Source organism: Theobroma cacao, chromosome 2 (genome assembly GCF_000208745.1).
Source record: "Theobroma cacao cultivar B97-61/B2 chromosome 2, Criollo_cocoa_genome_V2, whole genome shotgun sequence".
NCBI classification, from domain to species: domain Eukaryota; kingdom Viridiplantae; phylum Streptophyta; class Magnoliopsida; order Malvales; family Malvaceae; genus Theobroma; species Theobroma cacao.
The window spans coordinates 17,895,692-17,919,091 of NC_030851.1; the positions used below are offsets into that span (position 1 = coordinate 17,895,692).

Here is a 23,400-nt window from a genome sequence, read left to right on the forward strand (position 1 = left end):
ATTGTGGTCAAAAGTTAAAGGGGTTATTGTATTTTATCCATATATATATATATATATATGTATGTATGTATATATATATATATGTATGTATGTATATATATATATATATGTATGTATATATATATATATATATGTATGTATATATATATATATATATGTATGTATATGTAAAACCATTAGAGTTCAAATGCACTATTCCGTGCTTAATAATAATCGAAAACAAAAATAAACTTTTTAAAATGAATAAAATCACGAGCCCTCTCATAACCAAATCATAAAGTATTAATACTTATTACAAAGTAATAAACAGAGTATTGAAACCAAGTAAACAAACAATAGTATGGATAGCGGAGTACAACTCGAAACAAAAGGGGTGATCGTCTATCAAATGCCTTTAGACCACTTACCACAAGACAAAAGTAACTTTCTCCAAAGGACAACAAGCCAATTAGTCTACTGATCTAAAACAACAAATGCAACTTACATGTGTAAGTTATAAATAACTCCGTGAGCATGTACAAGGAAAGAGAACAAACTAAATGGAAGAATGTTGTCAGAAATACATTTTTAACAGAAAATGTAAACATAGCACAAATCTTAAATCTTAATAATTAAATTGTTTCAAATGACTATGGAATCCTTTAAAACTCTCCTTGGACTTGCAAAAGTTAAATACATCTCAAAATCCTTTCAAAAAGGTGAAAAATCCTTAAATAAACTTTAAAGATGGATACTTCCTTTTAAAGTATCGATATTTTCAAACAGAATGTTATCTAGAGCTTTATGGACACAAAGTATCGATACTTTTAACACAAAATATCTTCTTACCAATAAAAATTCGCAGAGATTATAAACATAGAAGCAGTATGCATGATAATGAATAGAAATGAAAATTAAATACTCCTGAATTCAACAACTTGAAATCCAAAATCATAAAAGTTGGGCAGATTATTATACATTTTCAAAGCACCATATATTATATATAAATAGAAATAAAAATTAAATGCTCTTGATTTCAACTATGTCCAAAATTAGAAAAGTCTTTAAGTATCTGAGATTCGAAATCACAATTACGAATAGATCACCATACATAGACAAAAACCATGAAATTATCAACACCATACATAACAATCTCCATAAACAAAAAGATCACCTTCACAAATAATAAGATTAAACTCCATTTCAGAGCAATAAGCTATACACTCAAAACAGCAGTTGATGCCAAAACAAAATTAAATAAATAAAAAATAGGGTATAATTACTAAATAAAGCACCCAAAAACAAACAAATGCACAAACGAAACAATTAAAATTACAAAATAATCATCACTTCAACTCATTACAACCAAACATCGTAACCTTTTCTGTTCGAGCGAAAAACACAAGGACGCAATGAAATCTAATCTCCTATCATCAAAGCTTGCATCCCCATGACAGGTCCTCTTTAACCAAATTTATATCTAATGAAGGATCATAAACGTCATCAGTACAAACGCTTGCATCCAATAAGCATCACGAAACCTCTGAATGTGAGATAGCCACCGATAAATAATAAAAAAGAAAAAAAATTGGGTACATAACCCATCATGCCCCTTGCAAATAGTATTTGTTCTTGGTTGCAAACTTCCTTTAATATGCCACGTAACCCACATAACCTATCATGTCCTTACTTCCTAAAATTGCCAAAATTGGATACATAACTGCCCTTTGAATCCATCTCTTGTTTCCGGCGAATGTCTAAGTCCTTGAGGCTTTCAGGTTAGAAAGTTTGGAGACTTGTCAGCCTGGACCTCAGGTTTGTGCTTCTTTATGTTCTGTAAGATTACATTACTTTTGCCTATTGGAAGGATAGTTATAGCCTTGAAAGATTGAGCAAGAAATTTATCCAATTGATATACCAACTAAAATAAGGTTATAAGTTGCAACTGATGCCATAAAGCTGATGAGCTAAATTAATAATCTTATGTCCTGCATCTTAGATCAATATGGGATAAATGAGCATCAAGAAACATAAACCAACATTTTCTACCAAAACAAACATCAGCCTTTCAAAAAAAAAAAAATAGTGTATCAGTTGCCCTTCAAAATTGAGAATGAGCTTGAATACCAATCTGAATTTGAACTTGCAAGCATATTGACCTTAATAACAAAATATTTACACAGTACAAAATAGAACCGATGAGAAAAATGAGGGGAAAACTTTAAAACAGAAATAGCTATTCTACTTCAAACAACGCTCACGGTTTATGTTGAGCGTAAATAGATGTGTGGATGGCTTGATGAGGAGGAAGAACTTTTCCATTCACAAGCACTTGCTCTACGAAATCCACACGAATTGATTTGAACTGGTGATGCTGGAGTAATTCAAAAACAAAAAACTCAATAAGAAATCAGATAATTCTGATGAGAGATCGACTATACACCAAGAATCCTTGAATTGTTTGGATAGCTAGATGATACACATATCATGAACAGGCTGCAGCTGCAGCATGTTTATAGTTTTCAGAGAATAAAATCTAGGAGAAAATACCTTTCCTCTCCAAGAAAAATCAACATGATGGAAATAAGGTTCCAACAATGTTAGTTGATCTCCTTCTTTAATCTGTGAACAGAGGTTTCATTAATTCTAACAAGCATCTCTGAATGACTGATAAGCAGAATCAAGTTAAAATTAAGAAAAAGGAAAAAAAGAAGACAGGGAGGGCATAAAGCAAGAGAGTCAACACTTACTGCATCATTACATATACCATATACTGACAGAACAAAGCAGCTTTGATTTGAATCGCATACCAAAAAGTATCTGCCAAAACCAAAACAAATTTAGCTCATATTTTGCCTAAGAACTCATCAGGCAGGATTGGAGGGGACAAACAAACTATTGATTTCGGTTGATGATGAAATTACAAGCAGCTAACGCTAAGATACAGATGCAGGATTCAGTGCCAATAAACAACAGATTTTACGAGCAAAAACATGCTGCTGCTGCCAACTCCTTCCCCCTCTTCCCTTTCTCTCACTCACGCATACGAAAATGAAAAGGAAAAACTTATATTGTGACCACAAGGAACTCTATATTATCTTTATTGTTTTAATAGACAAGAAATATTAACTTATCATATGATTATAAAAGGCAAAGTATCACTCTAGTACATGGTAAACAAGACAGCAACAAATGAGGAAAGAAGAACAAAAGGCAGATTCCTAAAATCTAATAAATCAATGAGATCAAAGAATGGTATAAAGAAATTAGAAGATGACGAAGTGAAAAGATACTTAGAATCATAAAATTTCATAGAAGAATGTACTCCATACTATCAAATGCTTCCTATTTCTTTCAACCAACAAATCCAAAAGGATAGAACAAATGGGGCTGGGCACTGAATTGAAACTTTAGCCCACCATGATTTAGTAGAAAGTAATTTCCCTTCACATAATTATGACATATTACTTGGCTAAAACAAGGGTAGACTCCACCTTGTTCCTGCATGTTTGCAATTGGAATTTTAAGCCACAGCAACTATTCTCTTTATGTGTAAAGACTTCAGAACCTTCCCCGTAATATCTATGATCTCTAAAGGCATCATTATCCTTATTTTAAATAGATCCCAACTGCAACTTATTTAACTTGGAAGCCCAATAGCAAATTAAGCTTGCACAAATATTGCAGACCATGCATGCTATTTACCAAAGTCGATCTTTTTAGGGCTTCTAAAAACACAGATGATCTACCGTGAGCTAGGATCCAAAACATTTCTACCGGGCTCAGAGACAAGCCATACAAGTAATATATGCAAGCATAAGATACTTTAAAAGCACTATGTATGGAAATTCAATAAATAGAACAAATAGGACTGTCAAGTAGATTTCTTACAGGGGGGTGATATTCTCATGCTTAACAAACAACACCACTTTTCCCAGTACTGCAACTGCTTTATTTAGACCTTCTGACAGTACATCTAGAGTGGTCCTTTTGTACGAAGGGTTCACTAACACAAGAACATGACAATAAAAAGTACTCATTATATTCCAAAAATATTAATGATAATTAGTAAGTTAGGCTCACTTGAAATTAATGTGAACCAATGACAAAGCAAAGTAGAAGAATCAGGTTGCTTACAATTAACACGACTGATTGTTGATGCAAAAGAAGCAAGTCGTTTTGCCCTACCATGTCCCTGTAGAAACCCATTTATCACATCAACTCCATTGCAGTGGAAAATGATATTACACAACAAATGAGATTCACCACCAAACAATGTTAATCCTGCCGGTAACAAAACACAAGTTCTCTTTCATCATGTTATGACTCATTGAAAATACAAATTACACCATCTGTTTCACAACATAAGTTCGTGTCTAATTTCTTTCTATCAAAAGCAATTCAGGAATGTATGTTGCTTTATCAATGAGAAAGTGAAATGGAAAAGTCAAAAAAATCAAGGTACCAGGTTCACAAGATTAATTAAGGAAAAATATCCAAAGAACCCTGCACTATGAGTCAAAATCTTAGAAATCCTGTCTCCCTTTCCTCCTCTCTCTTCCAAGCACCAGATAAGTACATAAATAAAATTTGACAGCAAATTGTGTTTTTATTTTAGATACCACCTTCATTTGGCTTTTCTGATGAGGTTTGAAATGGAAAAGGCCATAAATGTGTTTACATGCTAAACTTAACAGAAAAGCTAAGCGAAGCATCATTGCAATTATTCATATACCAGGGGAGTATTTCTGAGGAGTGGACAAAAGAAGCTGACTTTGAAGGACTAAAATATTTAAAATTTTATTTAATCACTTTGACATAGTTTTTATGTTCAGTTATTGAACTATTAAGACATTTAGGGTTTATATCTGGCATTCTATATTTCCCTTTAACTTTAGGGTGATACTGCAACCTATAAGTACTTATTTTATTTTCAAGTTCTATAAGTTGTTGGATTATGATAATTGAGATTTAAATTATTGACTGCTGAGATTTTACTGTTTGGTTCTCTCCATTTTTTCTACCAATGCTTCTTTCTCACTAATCATTTATTTGTTTGCTCTTTATCCCTTTCTCTCAGTTCTCCATTTGTCTGCCTCTTCCCTCACCTGTTCTGCATCACTCTCTCCTGCAATTAAAAATGCTGAAATAGACCTAGCTGCCCGGCCTCAAATGACACAGGTTAATTTATTAGAAATTGAGGATTGAAAAGAGGCAGGTTTTTTAAAAAAGAAAAGAAAAGAATATAGCTTTGCCCCTTATACCCTAGATTTATTTCAAAAGTAAACATAAATTTTTATTTTTCTTTTAGATGTTAAATATTTATGTATGTGTTTACAAGGAATTGTATGCAAGTCTGTATTTAACAATTTTAATGTTTGACGTTTATGCAGAAGATTATTTGAATATTAAAAGACAGAATATTCCACACATAATTATTTATTTTGACAGGAATTCACGCATAGTTATTTATATTTTATCCTCTCTTTTGTTGAATTTAAATGTGATTACTAATAATAGTTTCAATTGTTGAGAGGAATCCACATAGTTTTTATAACAAACTATTTTAAAATATGGCTTTAAAGTGGTAAATGAGCTCTTATAAAATTTCTCTTATTAAAAAAAAAAAATCTGGGTAACCTGGGGTGCATAAGGGGTAATTTTTCCCTACAGGACGAGTATGGAAAATGATTTACCAATATGAAGGCAAGTTAGTAACATCGCCATAACTAGTAGTTGAGGTCTTCAGGCATTTGCCCCTAACCATTCTATTGTCTTCTTAGAAAAGGAAATACATTACCCTCAGCAAATTCTCTAGCTTGTCGAGAAGATTAAGCATCTTTTCAACCTCCTCAGAAGCATTGAGACTTGGATCCTTTAAGGCAGCAGCTTCAAAGCCACTAAGAGCCCTATCATAATTCTCTAGATATTTGTTTACCTGAAAGCAGAAACTTCATAAAAAAATAAATAGGAGAAATGACATGCAGCATTTATTTCTCTTAAGTGGAAAAGAAAATCCTCTGTCAACCTTGTTTACTGCATTAAAGATAGTGAATATATTAAGATAGTGAGACATGTATCTAATCTGTCAGGGAGTACTTTTCTAACCTATCAATCTTTGAAACAGAAAAGGGCGCAATATACCAATATCATATTACATATATAATGTAAAGAGACCAGGCTTTCTTCAGCCAAAATCCAGAAATGACATGACTATCAATGGCCAGGCATTCAGAGAGATCAGTAATCGTCATTTAAAAGCTAATTCTCAGCAAGTTTATCATTCAAAATACTCTCCAAGAAAAAAGTGATAAAGTAGTCAACTCACTGTTGCACAATTAAAATATAGGTCTGGATTTGACTTCATCCTTTCATCTTTCTCCTGGCACATGGCATTACTAATTAAACCACATTCCATAATAATAACATGAATAGATTACATGTTAAAATTTGTCCAACCTATAAAATAATACTGTAAAAAAAATCATTATTGTCACTAAAACCCACAATCATACAATAACCCTCTATAATTGAACAATCAACTAATGTACATTTAATGATTAGAATAAACTACTAACGATCATAAAATGTATTATGCAGCAAAGCTCTCATCCACCAACTTACAGCATTTTGGTACGCTTTTAAGGACTGTAGAAGCTTGCTATGATCCCATGCCCCAGTTACAAAAAAACTTGTCAGGCAAGCATTTCCCATGTTATCTGTCAAAGGAAAGTAATACATATTAAAGGAATCATAGTTTACAATTTAGATAGGCAAGAGTTAAAAGGTGTTAGTTTTAAATTGATTCTAATTTTGAAATGACAAAAACCACGATAAAAATTGCTTAAATAAGTTTTTATCTTAATTTCTTCATGTTCAAAAACCCCTAAGCAATTTGTTTTGAAATGTCAAGGTGTCTTACAACAAAAAGTAAAGGCAATACTTCTCGAATAATTAAATGTACAGGCAAGAATGACATTCTATAACAACATGCACACATGAGAAATATGGAAAAACCATGTATATACAAAGAGCTGCAGTTTAAGAAATTTAAAAATTATTTATGTTACCTATAATCTATTGAACCTCAAAAATAAGTGCTGTTGTTGGATGACAACACCAAAAAGTGATTTGTAAGACCAAAAACTGATTCAGTCAATGAAATTGACATAGTGCCCATTGGACCTGGCTTTTTTTTAGGCTATCTATCTCTTAAAGCAGAAGCCAAGCCAAAGATGATTTTGACAAGCTCTTAAAAGAAACAAAGCAGCATTTTTTTTAAAAAAAAAAAAGTTTTAGGAAAAGCTCCAAAGAGGAGTTTTTAAAAAACACACCAGCATTTTAGGAGTTTTTTTTTTTTGTTTCAAAATTACCCTCTTAGAAAATTCCCCATCTCTCTCTCTCTCTCTTTGCAAATCACGCCTCTCTTTGCCGTGAAAAGCCAGCTCTCTTATCCCACGTAAGGTAACTCTCTCTTCTCTCTTTTACATATAAGTTATGTTTATATAGAGATATATTCATATATATTTATGTATAATAATAGGTTTTTTACTGTCTGTACATAAATGTTCACGTTTTGTTTTATTTTTAAAGTTTTTTCTTTCAATCTGAGCATAACAATGAAGACCCATTTGCCCAAGTTAACTCTGTCACTTGGGCTTTTCACATGTTGTTGGGTTTATCATTAAGTCTTCCCATTAAGGTAAAACTAAATTTATTCTTTGCTTTCTTATTTTTGTGTTTTTCTTGGTTTCCTTTTTGTTATTGTTTGATTTTTGTTTTTTTTCTGTATGTATTGTGCTTTGTTTGTTGTACGTGATATTTATAGTTTAAGTTCTTGGTATGGTGATAAAGGGTTAAGGAAGTTGATTTTTTTTTTGGTTTAGCATTGTATTGGAATTACTGCTACTGGTATTTTCTTTTTGGTTTTGTGTTGGGTTGGTTTTGTTTTTGTTTTTGTTAGATTTTTTTGGAGTTTGAATGTTGTTTACTTTGGTTAAGATTGCTTTGTGTTTGGTGTTTAAGGTAAATGTGCTTTATGGGCAATTATGTTTTAATCTATTATGATATAAGATTGCTTTATTCTTCATTTTTGGCTCGAAAATGGATCTGGGGTCGGTTCCTTTAACAGCCTGATAGCTATTTCTATCATAGCTTCTTGGCTTTCTTTCTTCCTTTTCTTTTCCTTTTTTGGTTGGTATGGGTTGCTTTCCTAGAATTTGTTAAGCATTTTCTTCTTTTTTATAATCTTCGTCTTGAATAAATGCAATATTCAATATTTGAGCATATTTAAAATTTCTTTTTCTTTTTTTTCCTAAGTACTGTTTCATCTAGAAAAGAATTGCCACAATGGCCTATTGTTTATGGCGGGGGTGGAAAACTTATTTAGCATTAGTCATTGGATATATTCCAATCTTAATTGTTTTCTTTTCCTAATTCGTAAAGGCATATAGAGCTGGCTCTTGTCTACTAGTAAAGAGATAAATGCATTAGATTTGATCATTGAATACACCCATCTTACTGGCATGAATGGTATTGATTGAAGGTGCACCCCAATTTCATTTTAAAATCACCCAAAACCAATAGTTTGAACGCCTCATCCTTTAGCTCTTACACTTATCTCCTTGATAGAAATCTTGAGTCATGTTGGATGATTTGTAAGTGATATATACTTGTGTGAATTTCAAGCATCTTCTGCCTTGTTATGCATCTTGGTTTAATTGTATTTGGTGTAATGCATATGTGGTCTTAATGATCAGTTCTTGAATAGTGATGATACAAGATTTATTGCTTTATACGTTTTGTTATAGTTTATGGATAGCCAAGAAATACCTCCACCTAATTATGAAAATTTAGAAAAAATCAAAACATAATTTAAGGTGGGATTTGGTCACTACCAAAATTTTACTTCAAGTTTGTACGGATGAGATTCATAAGTGTGGAAAACCAAAAATTTCATTCAGAACTAAAAGATGTGAAGTTATAATTGAGGAATTTAATACTCATACTAATAAAAACTACACCCAAAATCAATTGAAAAATAGACAAGATAGTCAAAGGAATGAATGGATTTTATGGAAACAATTGAAGAGAAAAGAAACAAGTTTGGGTTGGGACCATGAGACAGGAACCATTGAAACTGATGCTACATGGTGGGAAGCCAAAATAAAAGTAAGTACTTTAAATTTTATATGTTTCAGCTATTGTTAATTGTTTTACATATGCAAGTCGTTTAAAAGTTTCTTTGATGTTTGCATAGGCCAATTCAAAATATGCCAGCTTTTGGTATCACGGGTTGGAGCATATTAATGAATTGAAATTTATATTTGGGGATACAGTAGCCACCAGTCAAAATGCATAGACACCAGCGATGGATGTACCAATTGAAGATACTGTCAAATCTACAAATCCAACTCCATTACATGACGATGCTGAATTTGATGCCGAAGAAATCACTTGTTATGAAGATGACAGCGTTATGATAAACACCCAAATCAAGAGGAAAAGAATGGTGCTAGAAGAAATGAGAAAAAAAGTGACAAAGGGTAAGGCAAAAACTAAGACTGCAGCAAGTTTGCAAAGAACATTGAAACGATTGTGTGAGACAACAAAAAGTCATAACGCAGTTGAAAGTGCTGATATTTCAATGTCATCGCAAGCCACAGGACAATATAGTATTCCAGAGTGCATTCGAGTAATGAAATCTCTACAAAATGAAGGGAGATTGAGTGCAGATGAATTTAATTTTACACTACAATCGATTAAAAAGGAAGAAAATAGATTTGAGTTTTGTTTCTTTTCCTGACTTAAGTGATAAGCTAAATTGGATTCAATATGAGCATAATCTATCAAAAAACTGTGGTGGGAGTAGTTGATTAGTTTAGGATTTGATTGTTTATTTTAGGTTGATGTTGAACTTTAAACTACTTTCTTTTTGTATTTGTGTTACTTGTTATATTTATTTGAATTGTTATTTGTACTATTTGATTTTTTTGAAATCGTGTTTGTTTTTTTAGTTAATATATTTGGATTTCAACTTATGTATTTTGATATTGTCAAACAGATGTCTTCCAATGAAGTCAAAGCATCAATACAAATTGTAAAAAGAAGAAAATGTACAAGGGTTTATCAAAACATCTATGGAGGAGTTGCTATTGCAATTGTATATCATATGAAATACTTAATAAAACAAGAAAATAGATTCAATTATTCTGATGGATGGAATTGGGTACGTGAAACTTTACAAACTCCGAGTGAAATTTATAGAATGTTTAGGATGAAATCGCACGCTATATTGCAACTAACAGATACATTGATGAATAAGGGATGGTTACATCCATCTAAAGACATGACAACATTAGAGATGGTCACTATGTTTCTTGGGATTTGTACACACAGTGAAACATATTGTAATGTTCAAAATAAATTTGAAAAATCGAGAGAGACAGTAAGTAGGGAGTTCGGTGAAGTATTCGATAATTTATGTTTACTAGCCAATGAAATTGTCAAGGCTCCAAATTTTCAATTTGCAGAAGTTCCATTCAAAATTAAAAATGATTGTAGATATTGGTCTTATTTTCAAGGGTGCATTGGTGCTATAGATGGATCACGTGTTCCTGCTATCCCTTCCGCAAATGATCAAATTTGTTTTATTGGTCGAAAGGAATATCCAACACACGTCATGTTAGTGTGTAATTTTGACATGTTATTCACTCTTATGGTTGTTGGTTGGCTTGGCACTGCACATGACACCTATATCTTTTCAACTATGCTTGAAAAAATGAAAAACGTGTTCCCTCACCCACCAAAAGGTGTAACTTATAATTTTTATGATAAAAAGTTTGTCATTCTATTTATTTTTCTCTTGAATTTTTTTAATAAACTAATATTGAAACCTTTTAAATTTTTTCTTAGGTAAATATTATGTACTGGATGCTGGTTATCCTAACATCAAAGGGTATCTAGCACCTTATAAAGGTGAAAGATATCACATTCCTGATTTTAGAAGTTGCAGTCAGCAGAAGATGTAGAAGAAACATTCAATCATCCACATTCTTCATTAAGAAATGTAATTGAATGAACAATTGGAATTTGAAAGAATAGGTGGCATATTTTACGTGATATGAAGCCATTTCCATTGATAAAATAGGAAAAAGTTATTGTTGCAATGACGACACTTCATAACTACATTAGACAATGTGGTTTTATAGATGAGGAGTTTGACAGATGTGATCGTAATCCTAATTATATTCCTAAGAGTTAAGAAAAAAGAAGTAATGATGAAGCAATGGGTTCATATACTTATAGAAGAACATTGGATAATAGTTATATGGGTAGAGTTTGCAACCAAATAACGATTACATTGATGGAAAATAGAAATCGTTGATTTATGAGTTATTTATAAATTATGCGTATTTTAAGATTTATTATTAATTATAAACTTTGTTATATAAAAATACTTTTTGTATAAGTTATTTATTAAATACCCTTTAGGGTAATTTTAACCACAATTAAAGCTTATATAAGTTGTTTTGCCAAACAGCATATATAAAAAAGAGCACATAAAAAGTAAATTTACAAAATGGATTTAGCTTAATTTTCGAAGTTATAATTTTTCATGAGAGCTTCATAACAGCTTTTAAACTAAAAAAAAGACAAGCCAAACAAGCTCATAGTAAAGTTTAAACAAGTTTTTTTGAGAATGAAATTTAAATTTCAAATGGACAAGAGAGAGGAGAGAGAAACAGAGAAAAGGACAAAAGATTTGGAGTCTACTAATTCCATGTTTGTCTTTTTCACTTTCCATCAAAATTTCAAATATTTCACCCAGTATTGTTTCAACAGAATTTCAAATATTCAAAATTTGGTTGTTTACCTGAAGTAATTGCAAATGGATAACTTAGAAATTCTAACTTCAACTAAAATCCTACATAGGTTTACCACATCCAAATTTTTTCTATCTCTAAAACCAAACATTACCATCATTGTTTTCTTCACAATTTGCATAAAGTTACACATAGCCTCTCAAACATGATCCTAAAAACTTGCACAGCCTTTTTCACATCCCAATTATATAAGCCACCCTCTCATCATCTGCTAAAAAAGCATCAAATGCATGACCAACCATACTTGTAATGCAGACCAGTTCTAGAATTTTAGGAGACTCTTAGAATCAATTTCAAGCTTCATAGAGTGAAACATGATGAATGAAAGTTGAAATGGTGGAAAAGATTTGATATTTCCTTGGTTGAGTAAAATATAAGGCAAAGCTGTAAATCACAGCATTTCTCCTTCACTTTATCAATCCAATTTTGATGGATCAAAGTCTGTGTTACTAGAATATAAAACCCCCCAACCATTTCAACCTCCACTTCTCTGTCCCACATATTAGAAAAAAAAAAGAGCTTCATACTCTAATTTTCCATCTTCCTCACTTTCTAATTCCACAAATACAGCCTGAAAGAAAATCAAGCTAACATCACTGAAGTTTATTTGTTTATGTTAGTAGGTTGCATTTTATCAAGTGATCAAATGTTATCAAAAATTAGATTAGACATTAAAGAGATTCAAAATTTTAATTTGTCAAGCAAAAAAATGTACGTCTAAACCAAATGTTTCAATTGTCTATTTCTGTAGTCAATAATCAGCTGAGACAAGATAGAAAACCTTAAAGGGACACATACTACTTACAAGTAGATGATTATTTATGTAGGATTTGCATATGTTGAAGGGTATTCTAGTACTACAAATAATTTTCTCCAAAGCGTTTGTAGAAAAACAAATAGTTGAACATGTTGGTATAAAGAAATTTTTGTAGGTAATCAAATAATCTGCAGGTTTTCTTCAGTACTATGATCTTTTTTTCATTAAGAAATTGTCGGTATTTCTCCTTGCGTTTACAATAAGAGTCAAGTTACTACTCATAAGTGAGATTAGGAAACTATAATTGAAAGGGCTAATGGTCAAATTAACAACTTCAAATTGGGAGCTCAAATTTATCAATCTACTGTTTTTCAGTGCAATATTACCACTGTTCATTGTTTTTAAGTCACCACTTGACCCATAAGAATGTTGACTTTTAAAAGGATTATGTTATTTAAAGTAAAAAATTTTAGAAGTAGCAAAATTTGATTAAGTTAAACATATGAAAAGGTGATTTGTCACAAAAATAAATAAAAAATTAATTATTGCTTCCTTTTTTTATATTTTTGTGAAAAGAAAATAAAATAGGAAAACAAAGCCATCCTCTCAAATTGCAAACTTCAAACTAGACCTGGCAATTTTGTATATGACACGGTAACACGAGAACACGACATGAGATTTAAGCGTATTTAGGTTTAAGCTAATCATGCTGACATGATTAAGACATGAATAAATTGTGTATTAACCATATCAAACCCGCTTAAACCGTTTAAAACACAATTAGTTAATCGTGTTATCATGTATCTGTATAATCCGTAACAAATTTATTACCCATTTATTTAATTGTGTTCACGTATGGTGTAGACATGTTTAGCTCACAGTTAAAACACATTCATTGATCCATATAAATACTAATATTTTTATAATGATTAAGATTTCTTGATATTGAATTTTATTATATTTGATATATATTATGATATTTATAATTTTTTGTTGTAAATTTGAATAATCGAATTATATTTTAATTGTACATATTTTAATGCAATCGCTTTAATCTTGTTAATCATATCAATCATTTGTTAAGCATATCAATCGTGTTAATTGTGTAAACTGGTTATAAATCATATAAATTTTAATTGTGTTAATTTTGTCATTTTGTATAAAATTTACCTTAACACATTTAATAAACATGTTAGTTATATCATGTCGTGTTACATATTTATTAAACGTATCCGTATATGTGTTTAAGATCTTAACACAATTAATTAATCATTTTGTGTTTGTGTTTACTCGTATATCTATTAATATTTTATGGACACGGAAACACGAATTGCCAGATCTAGTTAAAACCAAACAATGCTAATTGAACTTTTTCAATGTTTATATTTATTATCATAGTTGGAATTTATCAAAAAAAAAATATGTTTTCTCCCATGTCTACAAATAATGGCAAAATAAATATAATCTTTGCAAGATATTCTTTTCCCATCCAGGTTTGATGTCAGGTGATGAAGGATGAAAGTATACTAATTGAGGGATTAAGTTATCAAGAACTCAATTTTATATTTAGTCTATTTTCAAGTTATTTTACATCATTTAATGTTTTACTAAATTTCCAAGTATTATGGCAATAGAGTTATATTTGGTCTTTTGAAGCTATGGGATTTAGCTTATAAATATTTGTCATTTTACGTTTTGGATGATAGATTGAGATTTTTAAATACTAGATTATTGTGATGTTCTGCCACTATTGATTCCTTTGTTTTTTCTCGTCGAAATCTTTCTACCTCCCCACTTATTTCCTCCATTTCTACCTTTCTGCTTTTGTCAATCTTTGATTGTCCCTTTAAATTTCTATTTTCCGTATGTTTCGCAGACCTGACAATTCATGTTTCTAGGTCTTAACCGTGTTATGTAAACATAAGATAATAACAGTTATTCAGATAAACACAAACACTACACAATTAATTAAATTTGTTAGAATCTTAAACACATACACGAATACGTTAAATAAACATGTAACACAACACAACAAGGTTAACATGTTTATTAAATGTGTCAAGTTAAATTTTACACGACACAACACAAGTAACACAATTAAAATTTATACGAATATCTCATTTTCACGATTAACACGATTGATACGATTAACACACGATTGATACGATTAACTTGATTAAAATGATTAACTTAAAATATGTACAAGTAAAATATAATTCTATTATCAAATTTACAACTAAAAATTATAAATATCATAATTTTTATCACACATAATAGAATTCAATATCAATAAATCTTAATCATTATAAAAATATTAGTATTTATATGGATCAATAAATTGATTTAAACAGTGTATTAAACATATCTACACAACACGAGAACATAATTAAATAAACGAACGGGTCATGGGTTTATGGTTACACGATAACACGATTAACTAATTGTGTCTTAGACGTGTCTTAGGTGCATTAAGCGAGTTTGGCATGGTTAAGACATGATTTATTCATGTCTTGATCGTGTCGACACGATTAATTAAATAGTGTCTTAACCATGTCAACATGATTAATACACGAAACACCATTAGTCTAAACCCAAACACGCTTAAATTTGTGTCATTTTGCCGTGTCGTATACAAAATTACCTAGTCTATCCGCATACTTACTATACATCAATTTAGTATCAAACCTCACAAGAGTTTTCACTATCAATCTATTCTTTTCTATATCAAAAACAAAAAATCTAACCTAATTTGTTCAGAGTGAAAAAAAAAAAAAAATTCAGTTCCGTCTATATAAAAAAATTGAATGAAGAAAAAAAAATTTCACCATTGTCTAGTTTGATTACCAATTAGTCGCTGCCACAAGCTTCACCGATCAAAAACCAAGCAAAGAGCCACCCTTATTAGTCCAATCATTCACCAAAAAAGAAGGTAAAAGAAAGGAACCTAACTCAAAGTTATATTTATGATTATCCAGCCATCAAAAAGTGAAACGACAACCATAGATCTAGTTGTGATTGTTCCACTTGTAAAATCAGGTCATCGGCAGCCATCACACTTGCCCGCATGTGCCTGTTCAAGGTCACAGCTACCCTACTTCACAGGCCCACGCTCCAACAGCAATCCTAATTTGCAAACATCATTTGAAATGTCAATTGCCACATCAGCATCAATGCGTGAGTGACACATCAGCAATTTTTTTGGCAAATCCTCCTTCCATGATAATTTGGAGGTCCTAAATCCATTTTTGAGGCCCATTTTATGAGATTTGGCCTCCAAAGGTTAAATTTTTGAAGTTCAATTTATGAATTCTTTGGCTTTGGGGATGCAATGATCACTCTGAATTGGATGACTTACTTTATTTGAGAGATAGATATGGTGTTCAAAGTCTTTGTTCTTTAGAATTTTGTAAGAATTGTTTTCTCAAAAAATATATATGCCATAGGGAAAAATTGTCAAAGGAATGGAAATCTTTATATGAGCAAAGGTTGCAAGAAAACATGGTTTTATGGTCTGCATATCAGTCTTGTGATTTTCCGGACAGTAAGTATCAATTTGAGGATGAGATTATTAATTAAAAGTGTGAGGTTATTGTAAAGCAGATTCAAGAGGTTCTGGAAAGCAAAAAACCAATTTTAGAACCAGTTGTTGACATCATTAAGGGAAAACAGGGGAATACCATTCTAGACTCACTTGTTGACATCATTGAGGAAAAGGAGACTGTAATTGTAAAGCTCGAGGAGCAACAAGTGCAACATCATCAGCCACTTGAAGAACTATAAGTACAACATAATTTTGAAACTGACAGGGTTGAGAGCATAGAGGTTGGGCTTGAATGTTTACAGATTGATTTGATGTAGTTCAAGCAAATAAGGAATTTGTGAGGTTCTACCAAGTGGAAATTCTTCTGTTAACTTCATTTTTCCAATTACGGTGATTAAGCCCATTGTTGTTGATGATAGTTCTTCCATAGACTTCATTCCAAGTATGCTAAACAATGAGGTAAAAGTTGCTTTGTTGAAGATGTTTGTGCCACCATTTGACAGTGCTGTTCATGGATCTTGCTGGAAATTTCTTCTACTTCGGTTTTTCAAAAGTCAGGGTCAAGTTTTGTCCAATATATGGGATGAAGGATGAAAATAAGTTGAGGGATTAAGTTATCTAGGATTTAGTTTTATATTTTATGGTAAGTTTTACATATATTTAGGTTATTTTATATTAACTGCTCCCTCCGTTCCAATTGAATGTCCACTTTCTTAATGGAAAAAAGTTTCAAAATAAGATACTGTGTTCTTTGCTTTATAACTATTGCCCTTAAAAGTTGTACAAACTAGAAGAACCCACCTAAAGTTAGTATTAACATGGAAGTGTTTTCTACTTTGGGAAAGTGGACATTATTTTGATACAGCCTATAATAGTATGATGGACATTCAATTTGAACTGGAAAGAGTAGTATCTTACTTAATTTCCCAAGTATTAGGTTTTTGGGGTTATATTTGGTCTTTTTCAAGTTTAGGGTTTAGTTTATAAATATTTACATTATTTTAGATTTTGATTAGTTATTCATGATGAATATTTGAGATTTTAAGATATTGAGTATTTTGATTTTCTCCCCGATTAATTCTCTCTGGTTTTCTCCCTTACGTCTTCTATTCTCAACCTATTGCCCTTATTTCTCCGTAATTGCTTATGTCTATCTATGATTTTCCCTCCAAATTTCTATATTCTATCTGTTTCCCTTGTTCTATATTACAATAATTGTACCAAAAAAACATAGTAGAGTGGTAACATTCTACCAAAAAAGTAGAGGGGTAAATTTAGAGCCTAATATAGTAGAATGAAAAATTTAACCATTATCCCTAAATAAACTAAATGAAATTTAAAGTCAAGAGAAGAGCAAATCCGCTGCACATTCTGTTTTCAAACCGTACTTAAGGATGATAAAAGTTGGATATGCTACAAGCAGTTTAAAGCATGATAGCGTTCATAGGAATCTTACACCAAGAATTTCCATCCTTGACATCCAAAGATATAGCTTCCTTGGCATGTTGAATGCTCTCCTCAACCATTTGTGATTGATTCTCAGCACCTAATAAAGGAAGAAAACTTTTGTAAGAAATAACAACACACATTTATTCACGTTCAAGCTACAAATATGCTCTTGAAAAAGAGAAAATATATTGCTTTGGCAGCTGGTAATACAATTTTCTAAATCTGGTTCTTCTTTTCTCTTTCTTTTATTTTTTCCGTGAGGAGGAACACAGGGTAGTTTCTTGTTATGTTCAACTACATAAAACAGATAATTTCATTATCCTCATAGCCAACGATGAGCTAGCACAATAGTATTGAACTTCCACTTTAGAGTAAGCATTAGCTTTTTTAAAGCACTAAAAGTGTGTTTGGATGAGGAATTTTGAAATGAAGAATTTTAGAATGCATCAATTTAAAATAATAGTACTTATTATTACATTGTTTGGATAAGCAATTTTTAGAATGAAATTTGGAATATTGGAATTTGATGAAATAAAGCAATAAGAGACAGAAAAAAAAATGAAGAAATATATGCAATATGGTTGTCACTAGATTTGTAAAAATGTATAGATATTACTAATAATATGATAAAGTCAAGAGATATATTTAAAAATGAATTTATGTAGTAAGAGTTAAAGAGAGTAAAATTCATTAAAAAATGAAAAATATTAAATGTTAACATCTTACTAAAAATCGAAGGAATTATAAAATAAGGAATTTTGACCTTCAAAATTCCTCTATGTTCCAAAATTTAAAAAATTCCAACTTTTCTTTTGCCAAACATGATAATTTTACTCTAGAATTTTGAAATTCTCTCTAAAAATGAAATCTCTCCTTGAAATCCATCATCCAAATGCACTGTAAAGTAAATATAAGCTCAGGTCAAAGTTTCACCGCACTTTACACTTATTCCAATCTTTTCCTTTCCTTGCAACTCAAAAAACAAATGAAATGATTAATTTAGACAAGTTAAGACAAAATGTGCCAAAGATTGCACACAGGAAGTACAGAAGCAAGCATTAAATATGGAGAAATATCAGGACCTAAAAGTATTGGTAATTGGCTCTTCAATAGTTGCCTAATTTTAAACTGCCACTGACAAAACAAAAATGTGACGGCCCATCAGTTAAATGAGTATAACGAATGCCTTCATTGAAATCCAAAATTTTATTGAATACGTAGTTATGCAAGATTTAAGGAAATTGTTGAATGTGCTAGCAGTAGATTTCACCGCTCTCAGAATGCAATGTCTTTTAGACAGGGATAAAGAATTAAAAGCAACCAAGAAAGGCAAACAAAACACAGAGAAATCCTATTAACTGATACTAATATCTTGCATTAGTAATTTGTTCATCAGATCAAACAGGTTCATTTTTCCCTCGTTTAGAAATTTAATACTTTTCCCTAATTTCTTGTGACCATAAGTTCATTTTTGGAACAGCAAGTTTGCCAATGTGTTTTCCTCGCTTGTCTTGCTTGTCAAGCTCAGTACATTACTAAGCATTCCAACTGCACTTTAACATATGATTAATTGTCTATCGCTAATCCCCAAAAGGCTGAAAATTTTAAGTTGAAGAACATATTGGCTGGCTTCTTAACTCCATAAGCATCTGAAAACCATGCACAACCGAATAACCAGAATTTGAGGGGGGGGGGGGGGTCTTTACCTTGAGCCATTTTTCTTTCCAGCATTGATAGTTGGCAAAGTATATTCTTATTCGCGCCCTGTATGAGACAAAATCAGTATATATAATTAATTGAAATGAACATATAAAGAGAGCATGATAACTAAAATAACTATGCACTTAAAAGTGAAAAATCTAATGTGGGTGAGAACCTTGCTTAGTGCAAGATTAAAACAGTTCTTTGCTGAAGGTAAATCTCCCTTCTTCCAAATGCAGTTACCCAAACAAAGCCAAGCATCTGCAAGAGATGGATTCAACTTAACCTGGAGCCGAAATTATCAGATTAAAAACATAAGCCTTATTCCAAGTCCAAGAATTAAAGCAAGCCAGGCAAGCCAAACAACATTCTGTTCTTGCTTACTGCTTTTGAGAGGTGATCCTCTGCTTCCTTCCGATAGTCAGGCACTACATCTAATATCTTCCCTCTTAAATACTGATATGTTGCACGCTCCACAGGTAATTTTCTTTGCTCTGCAGCAAAAATGTTTAGTTTAATGTTTCACGAGTGATGAAGATTGCTATAAGTATAAGATAAAATTAAGAATTGGGTAGTGACAATTGCTAAAAAAATTTCTGTTCCATTGTTGCTTGTTCAATTGCATGGTGTCATGCCATGTCAGCAGATGATTACCAATATGATCAAAACATAAACAAGCCCCTCTCTAAAAATGCATACATATATGCATATACTCTAGTAATGTTAATCTACTAGTGCTGCAAAGATTTCGTTGAGCAAACTTCAACCAGGAGGAAAGAATGGTGTTTCAATTTTCTGGCTATTCTGAAACACATAAGCTTTAAATCCACAATTTCCTATCGCATACATAAAGGTAGAGAGCTAACCAATCTGCTTCCAACAAAAAGAAGAAAAGACCAGAGTTTTCGATTGTATTTTTACTTGAACCGCGGAAAAAAATGAAACGGGTATGATTCAGAATTATTGGAAAATACCAGGAGGAATAGAATCGAGGAGCTTGAGAGCGAGATCGGATTCTTGTTGCAATTTAGAGGCTTTATCATCTGGATTTTGTGGGAAAAAAGTGTCCCTAAGCTCGTACAAATCATCCGCTGCTTTTCTGGCTTTTCCCCATGTATCCACTTCTTCTGCCATGTTTCTTCTTGGGCAGTTACTGACTAAAAATGCGAACTCAGAAGCCGACAAAGAGATTGGATTCACGAGACAGAGAGAGGGAGCCAGGGGAGGAGGTCGGCAAATGAAATCAGAAGCTCAAACCAGGGCTTTACAACAGCATGTTGGGTTGGGGGAATGGAATAGCCATTCCCTTATTCCCAATCTTTTTAAACACTTTGCGGTTGTAAGGAATACCCATTCCAGCAGGAGTGCTATCAAAGGGAAGGACAATAAATACCTTCATTAATTATAAGAAAGCTAAATACTCAAATTAGTCTCTAAATTATATAAAAATAATCAATTAAATTCTTATCTTTTTATTATATTTAAATAAATTTTTAAATTTTATTTTAAATTAAATAAATCTCTTTCTCTAACTGTTGACTTAACTAACAAATTTAAAAAAGAAGGTTAAATTTTATCTTTATAACCTTGTGTAGGAGATTATAAGGAGTGCTTGTTCAAGGTAGAGAAGTTTAACTTTGATTTAAGAAGAATATCTTTTCAATATATGGGATATGCTAATCATCAATATCAGGTTTTGAATTCTTATTCTTATCATTTCATAAACAAGTTTCCAACTGTGAAGTAATAAGAAGGGGATAGATTAACTAGAAAGAGAAGGGCTTTTTCTAAGGATGGATCTTCTTGCTCTAAATCTCTAATGATTATTTATTGAGACAGAATATAATTAAGAGTTTTGGAAAAAGAGTTTGGAAAATTATTTAGTGAGACAGGAGATAATGAAGAGGGGTGTTACAAATTTAAAGGAGTAAAAGCAACAATTTCACTTTGAGAACGATTATTATTTCTCTTTAATATGAAAATTAATATAAGTTTATATAGATAAAATAAAATAACACATCAACATGCCACGTGGCACATGATATGTCATAAAATTGCCAATCATACCTTTGATTAATGAAAATTAGTCAATAATTAATGAACGTGGTTTATTTGGTTAAAAATAAAAGTTTAAGGGTTTATTTGAACACAATAAAAGGATAGAACTTAATTAATTTTTTTAGTATAATTCAAGGACTTATTTGAGTATTTAGCCTTTTAAAAATTATCATATTATATAAATGGCAATTATTCATTTTTGACAATTTCTTTCTCTCTATCCAACTGCCTCTCTCCTTATTTTACTAAATTAAAATGAATTTAAAATTAAAATAAATTTAAAATACAAAATTTTAATTTTAATTATAAACTAATCGAGTTCATTTTAATCTAACTTTCTAGTTTAAATTCACTATTCTTCAAAATAAATATTTAAATCCTTGTTATTTCCTTAACTTGCTGAGCTAGAGGAGGGTAAAACTTCTAAAAACAAAATCTAACCTCTCGAGAGAAAACAAAATCTATTGAAAAAGCTAAAACCAATGCTAGAAATCAAAGGTTTGGAAACCTAAAGTTGGAAAATGTTACCTTTGATAGTTAAAAATCCAAAACTGAGCTCTAATTTTCAAAAATGGTGATTTTGGTGAACTAGTATAAGAGACAGGGCGGTTCAATAATTTCAAAAGTCTAAAGCTAAATATTCAAATAAGGTTTTTTATATTGAAATTAAGAAAATGATGCCTTTTTTTTATTGAAATTAAGGAAAAAAGAGCAAATGAGGAAAGAAGAATTCATTAGTAGATATCATAAATTGAGAAAAAAACAATAATTGGTTTTATATATAGGAAGAAAAATAACTGTTGAAAATCATTAAATACATATTATCGTTAGTTGATTAGAAATAGAATAAATAGTTGAGAATTAATAGCATTATGGGAATTGATAAATGATAAAATATTGAGATTTATTAAGCACATAATTAGAGAAGTGAGAGAATATGTAATTTTTATTAATTATTTTGACTATTACATATTTTTAATGAAAAATGAGATAAATAGTTGAGAATTAATATGGATCTAGGAGGTGAGAGAAAATAGATATTTATTAGACATGAGAGGATAGGATAAGTATATATTTTATTAATTATCTTAATTTTTGTATATTTTTAATATAATTAGTTATATTATTATGAAATTATGGGACTCATGAAAATTTGGTATCTAAAACAAAGGCTTTGGTGGCTTTATGCTATAGCCGACCCTGGTAAGGAAGGGTTGAAAGTTAAGAGGAAAAGTGAAAATAGGCAGTAGAGATTGACAGGAGTGAAAAACATACCTATAAAGAAAATATTTTGGGGAGAAAATACTATTTTATGTGTAAACAGCGACAAGTAGCGATACTTTTGAAAAGGTATTGATAGTTGCGTTTTTGGGTTTCAAGTATCTATACTTATTCATCAAAATCTTTTTAAAAGCTTTCAGGGTATGAAGTGTTAATACTTGTTCATTAGGTATTGAAACTTCAGATCTAGAATGTAAAATGTTATTTGAAAACTCATTACTCCGACCCACATCTGTCTCTAGTAAACACATGTTTGTAAACTTGAAATCTAGGCTTTTCTAAAAGAAATTTTCAAGATCTTTAAATTAAAAATATGTTTAAATTGCTCACTAAGTAAGAATTTTACTTAACTATTCTATATCTAAAGTGTGGGATTTCACAGTAAAACAATGAAATTAATTATTTGGAAAATTCTCCAAAGATGCAACTTTAGGTTATATAAAGTCAAGGATACTATATAGTTTGTTAAGTAAATAAATCAATCTATAAGTAATAAAAAAACAACAAAAACAAAAAAAAATGATTATTTGATCATTTTTAAGAGATAATTGTCCATAATAAAGTTTTTAAAACAAAGTTATGTAATCAATTGAATAGTAATTGAATTAGAAAAAGTAAATGAATAAATTAAAAATCAATCTACAACTAGGGAATACCCTTGTTATGTAGCCGGATTTATAATGGATGAACATTTTGCTGTAGTAATATTATGATTTTTTTAAAAGATTTTTTATTCATATTCATTTTGT

The 23,400-nt window shown here is 30.8% G+C and overlaps 1 protein-coding gene across 3 annotated transcripts; it reads right to left on the minus strand.

Annotated features, from left to right (window-relative positions):
* Positions 1,948 to 20,674, minus strand: LOC18609037 (tetratricopeptide repeat protein 5). 3 transcript variants are annotated; one of them, XM_018116374.1, is made up of 13 exons: positions 20,287 to 20,674; positions 19,697 to 19,806; positions 19,488 to 19,598; positions 19,318 to 19,375; positions 17,619 to 17,708; positions 6,604 to 6,698; positions 6,308 to 6,361; positions 5,780 to 5,917; positions 4,117 to 4,174; positions 3,871 to 3,985; positions 2,730 to 2,799; positions 2,530 to 2,601; positions 1,948 to 2,353 (listed from the first exon to the last, which is right to left on the minus strand). In XM_018116374.1, exons 1-13 carry the CDS (start codon positions 20,444 to 20,446, stop codon positions 2,237 to 2,239), a joined length of 1,248 nt encoding a protein of 415 aa, XP_017971863.1. In that variant the 5' UTR covers positions 20,447 to 20,674; the 3' UTR covers positions 1,948 to 2,236. The 3 variants fall into 3 exon arrangements, with proteins under 3 accessions (XP_017971863.1, XP_017971864.1, XP_017971866.1); XM_018116375.1 differs by lacking the exon at positions 6,308 to 6,361; XM_018116377.1 differs by lacking the exon at positions 5,780 to 5,917.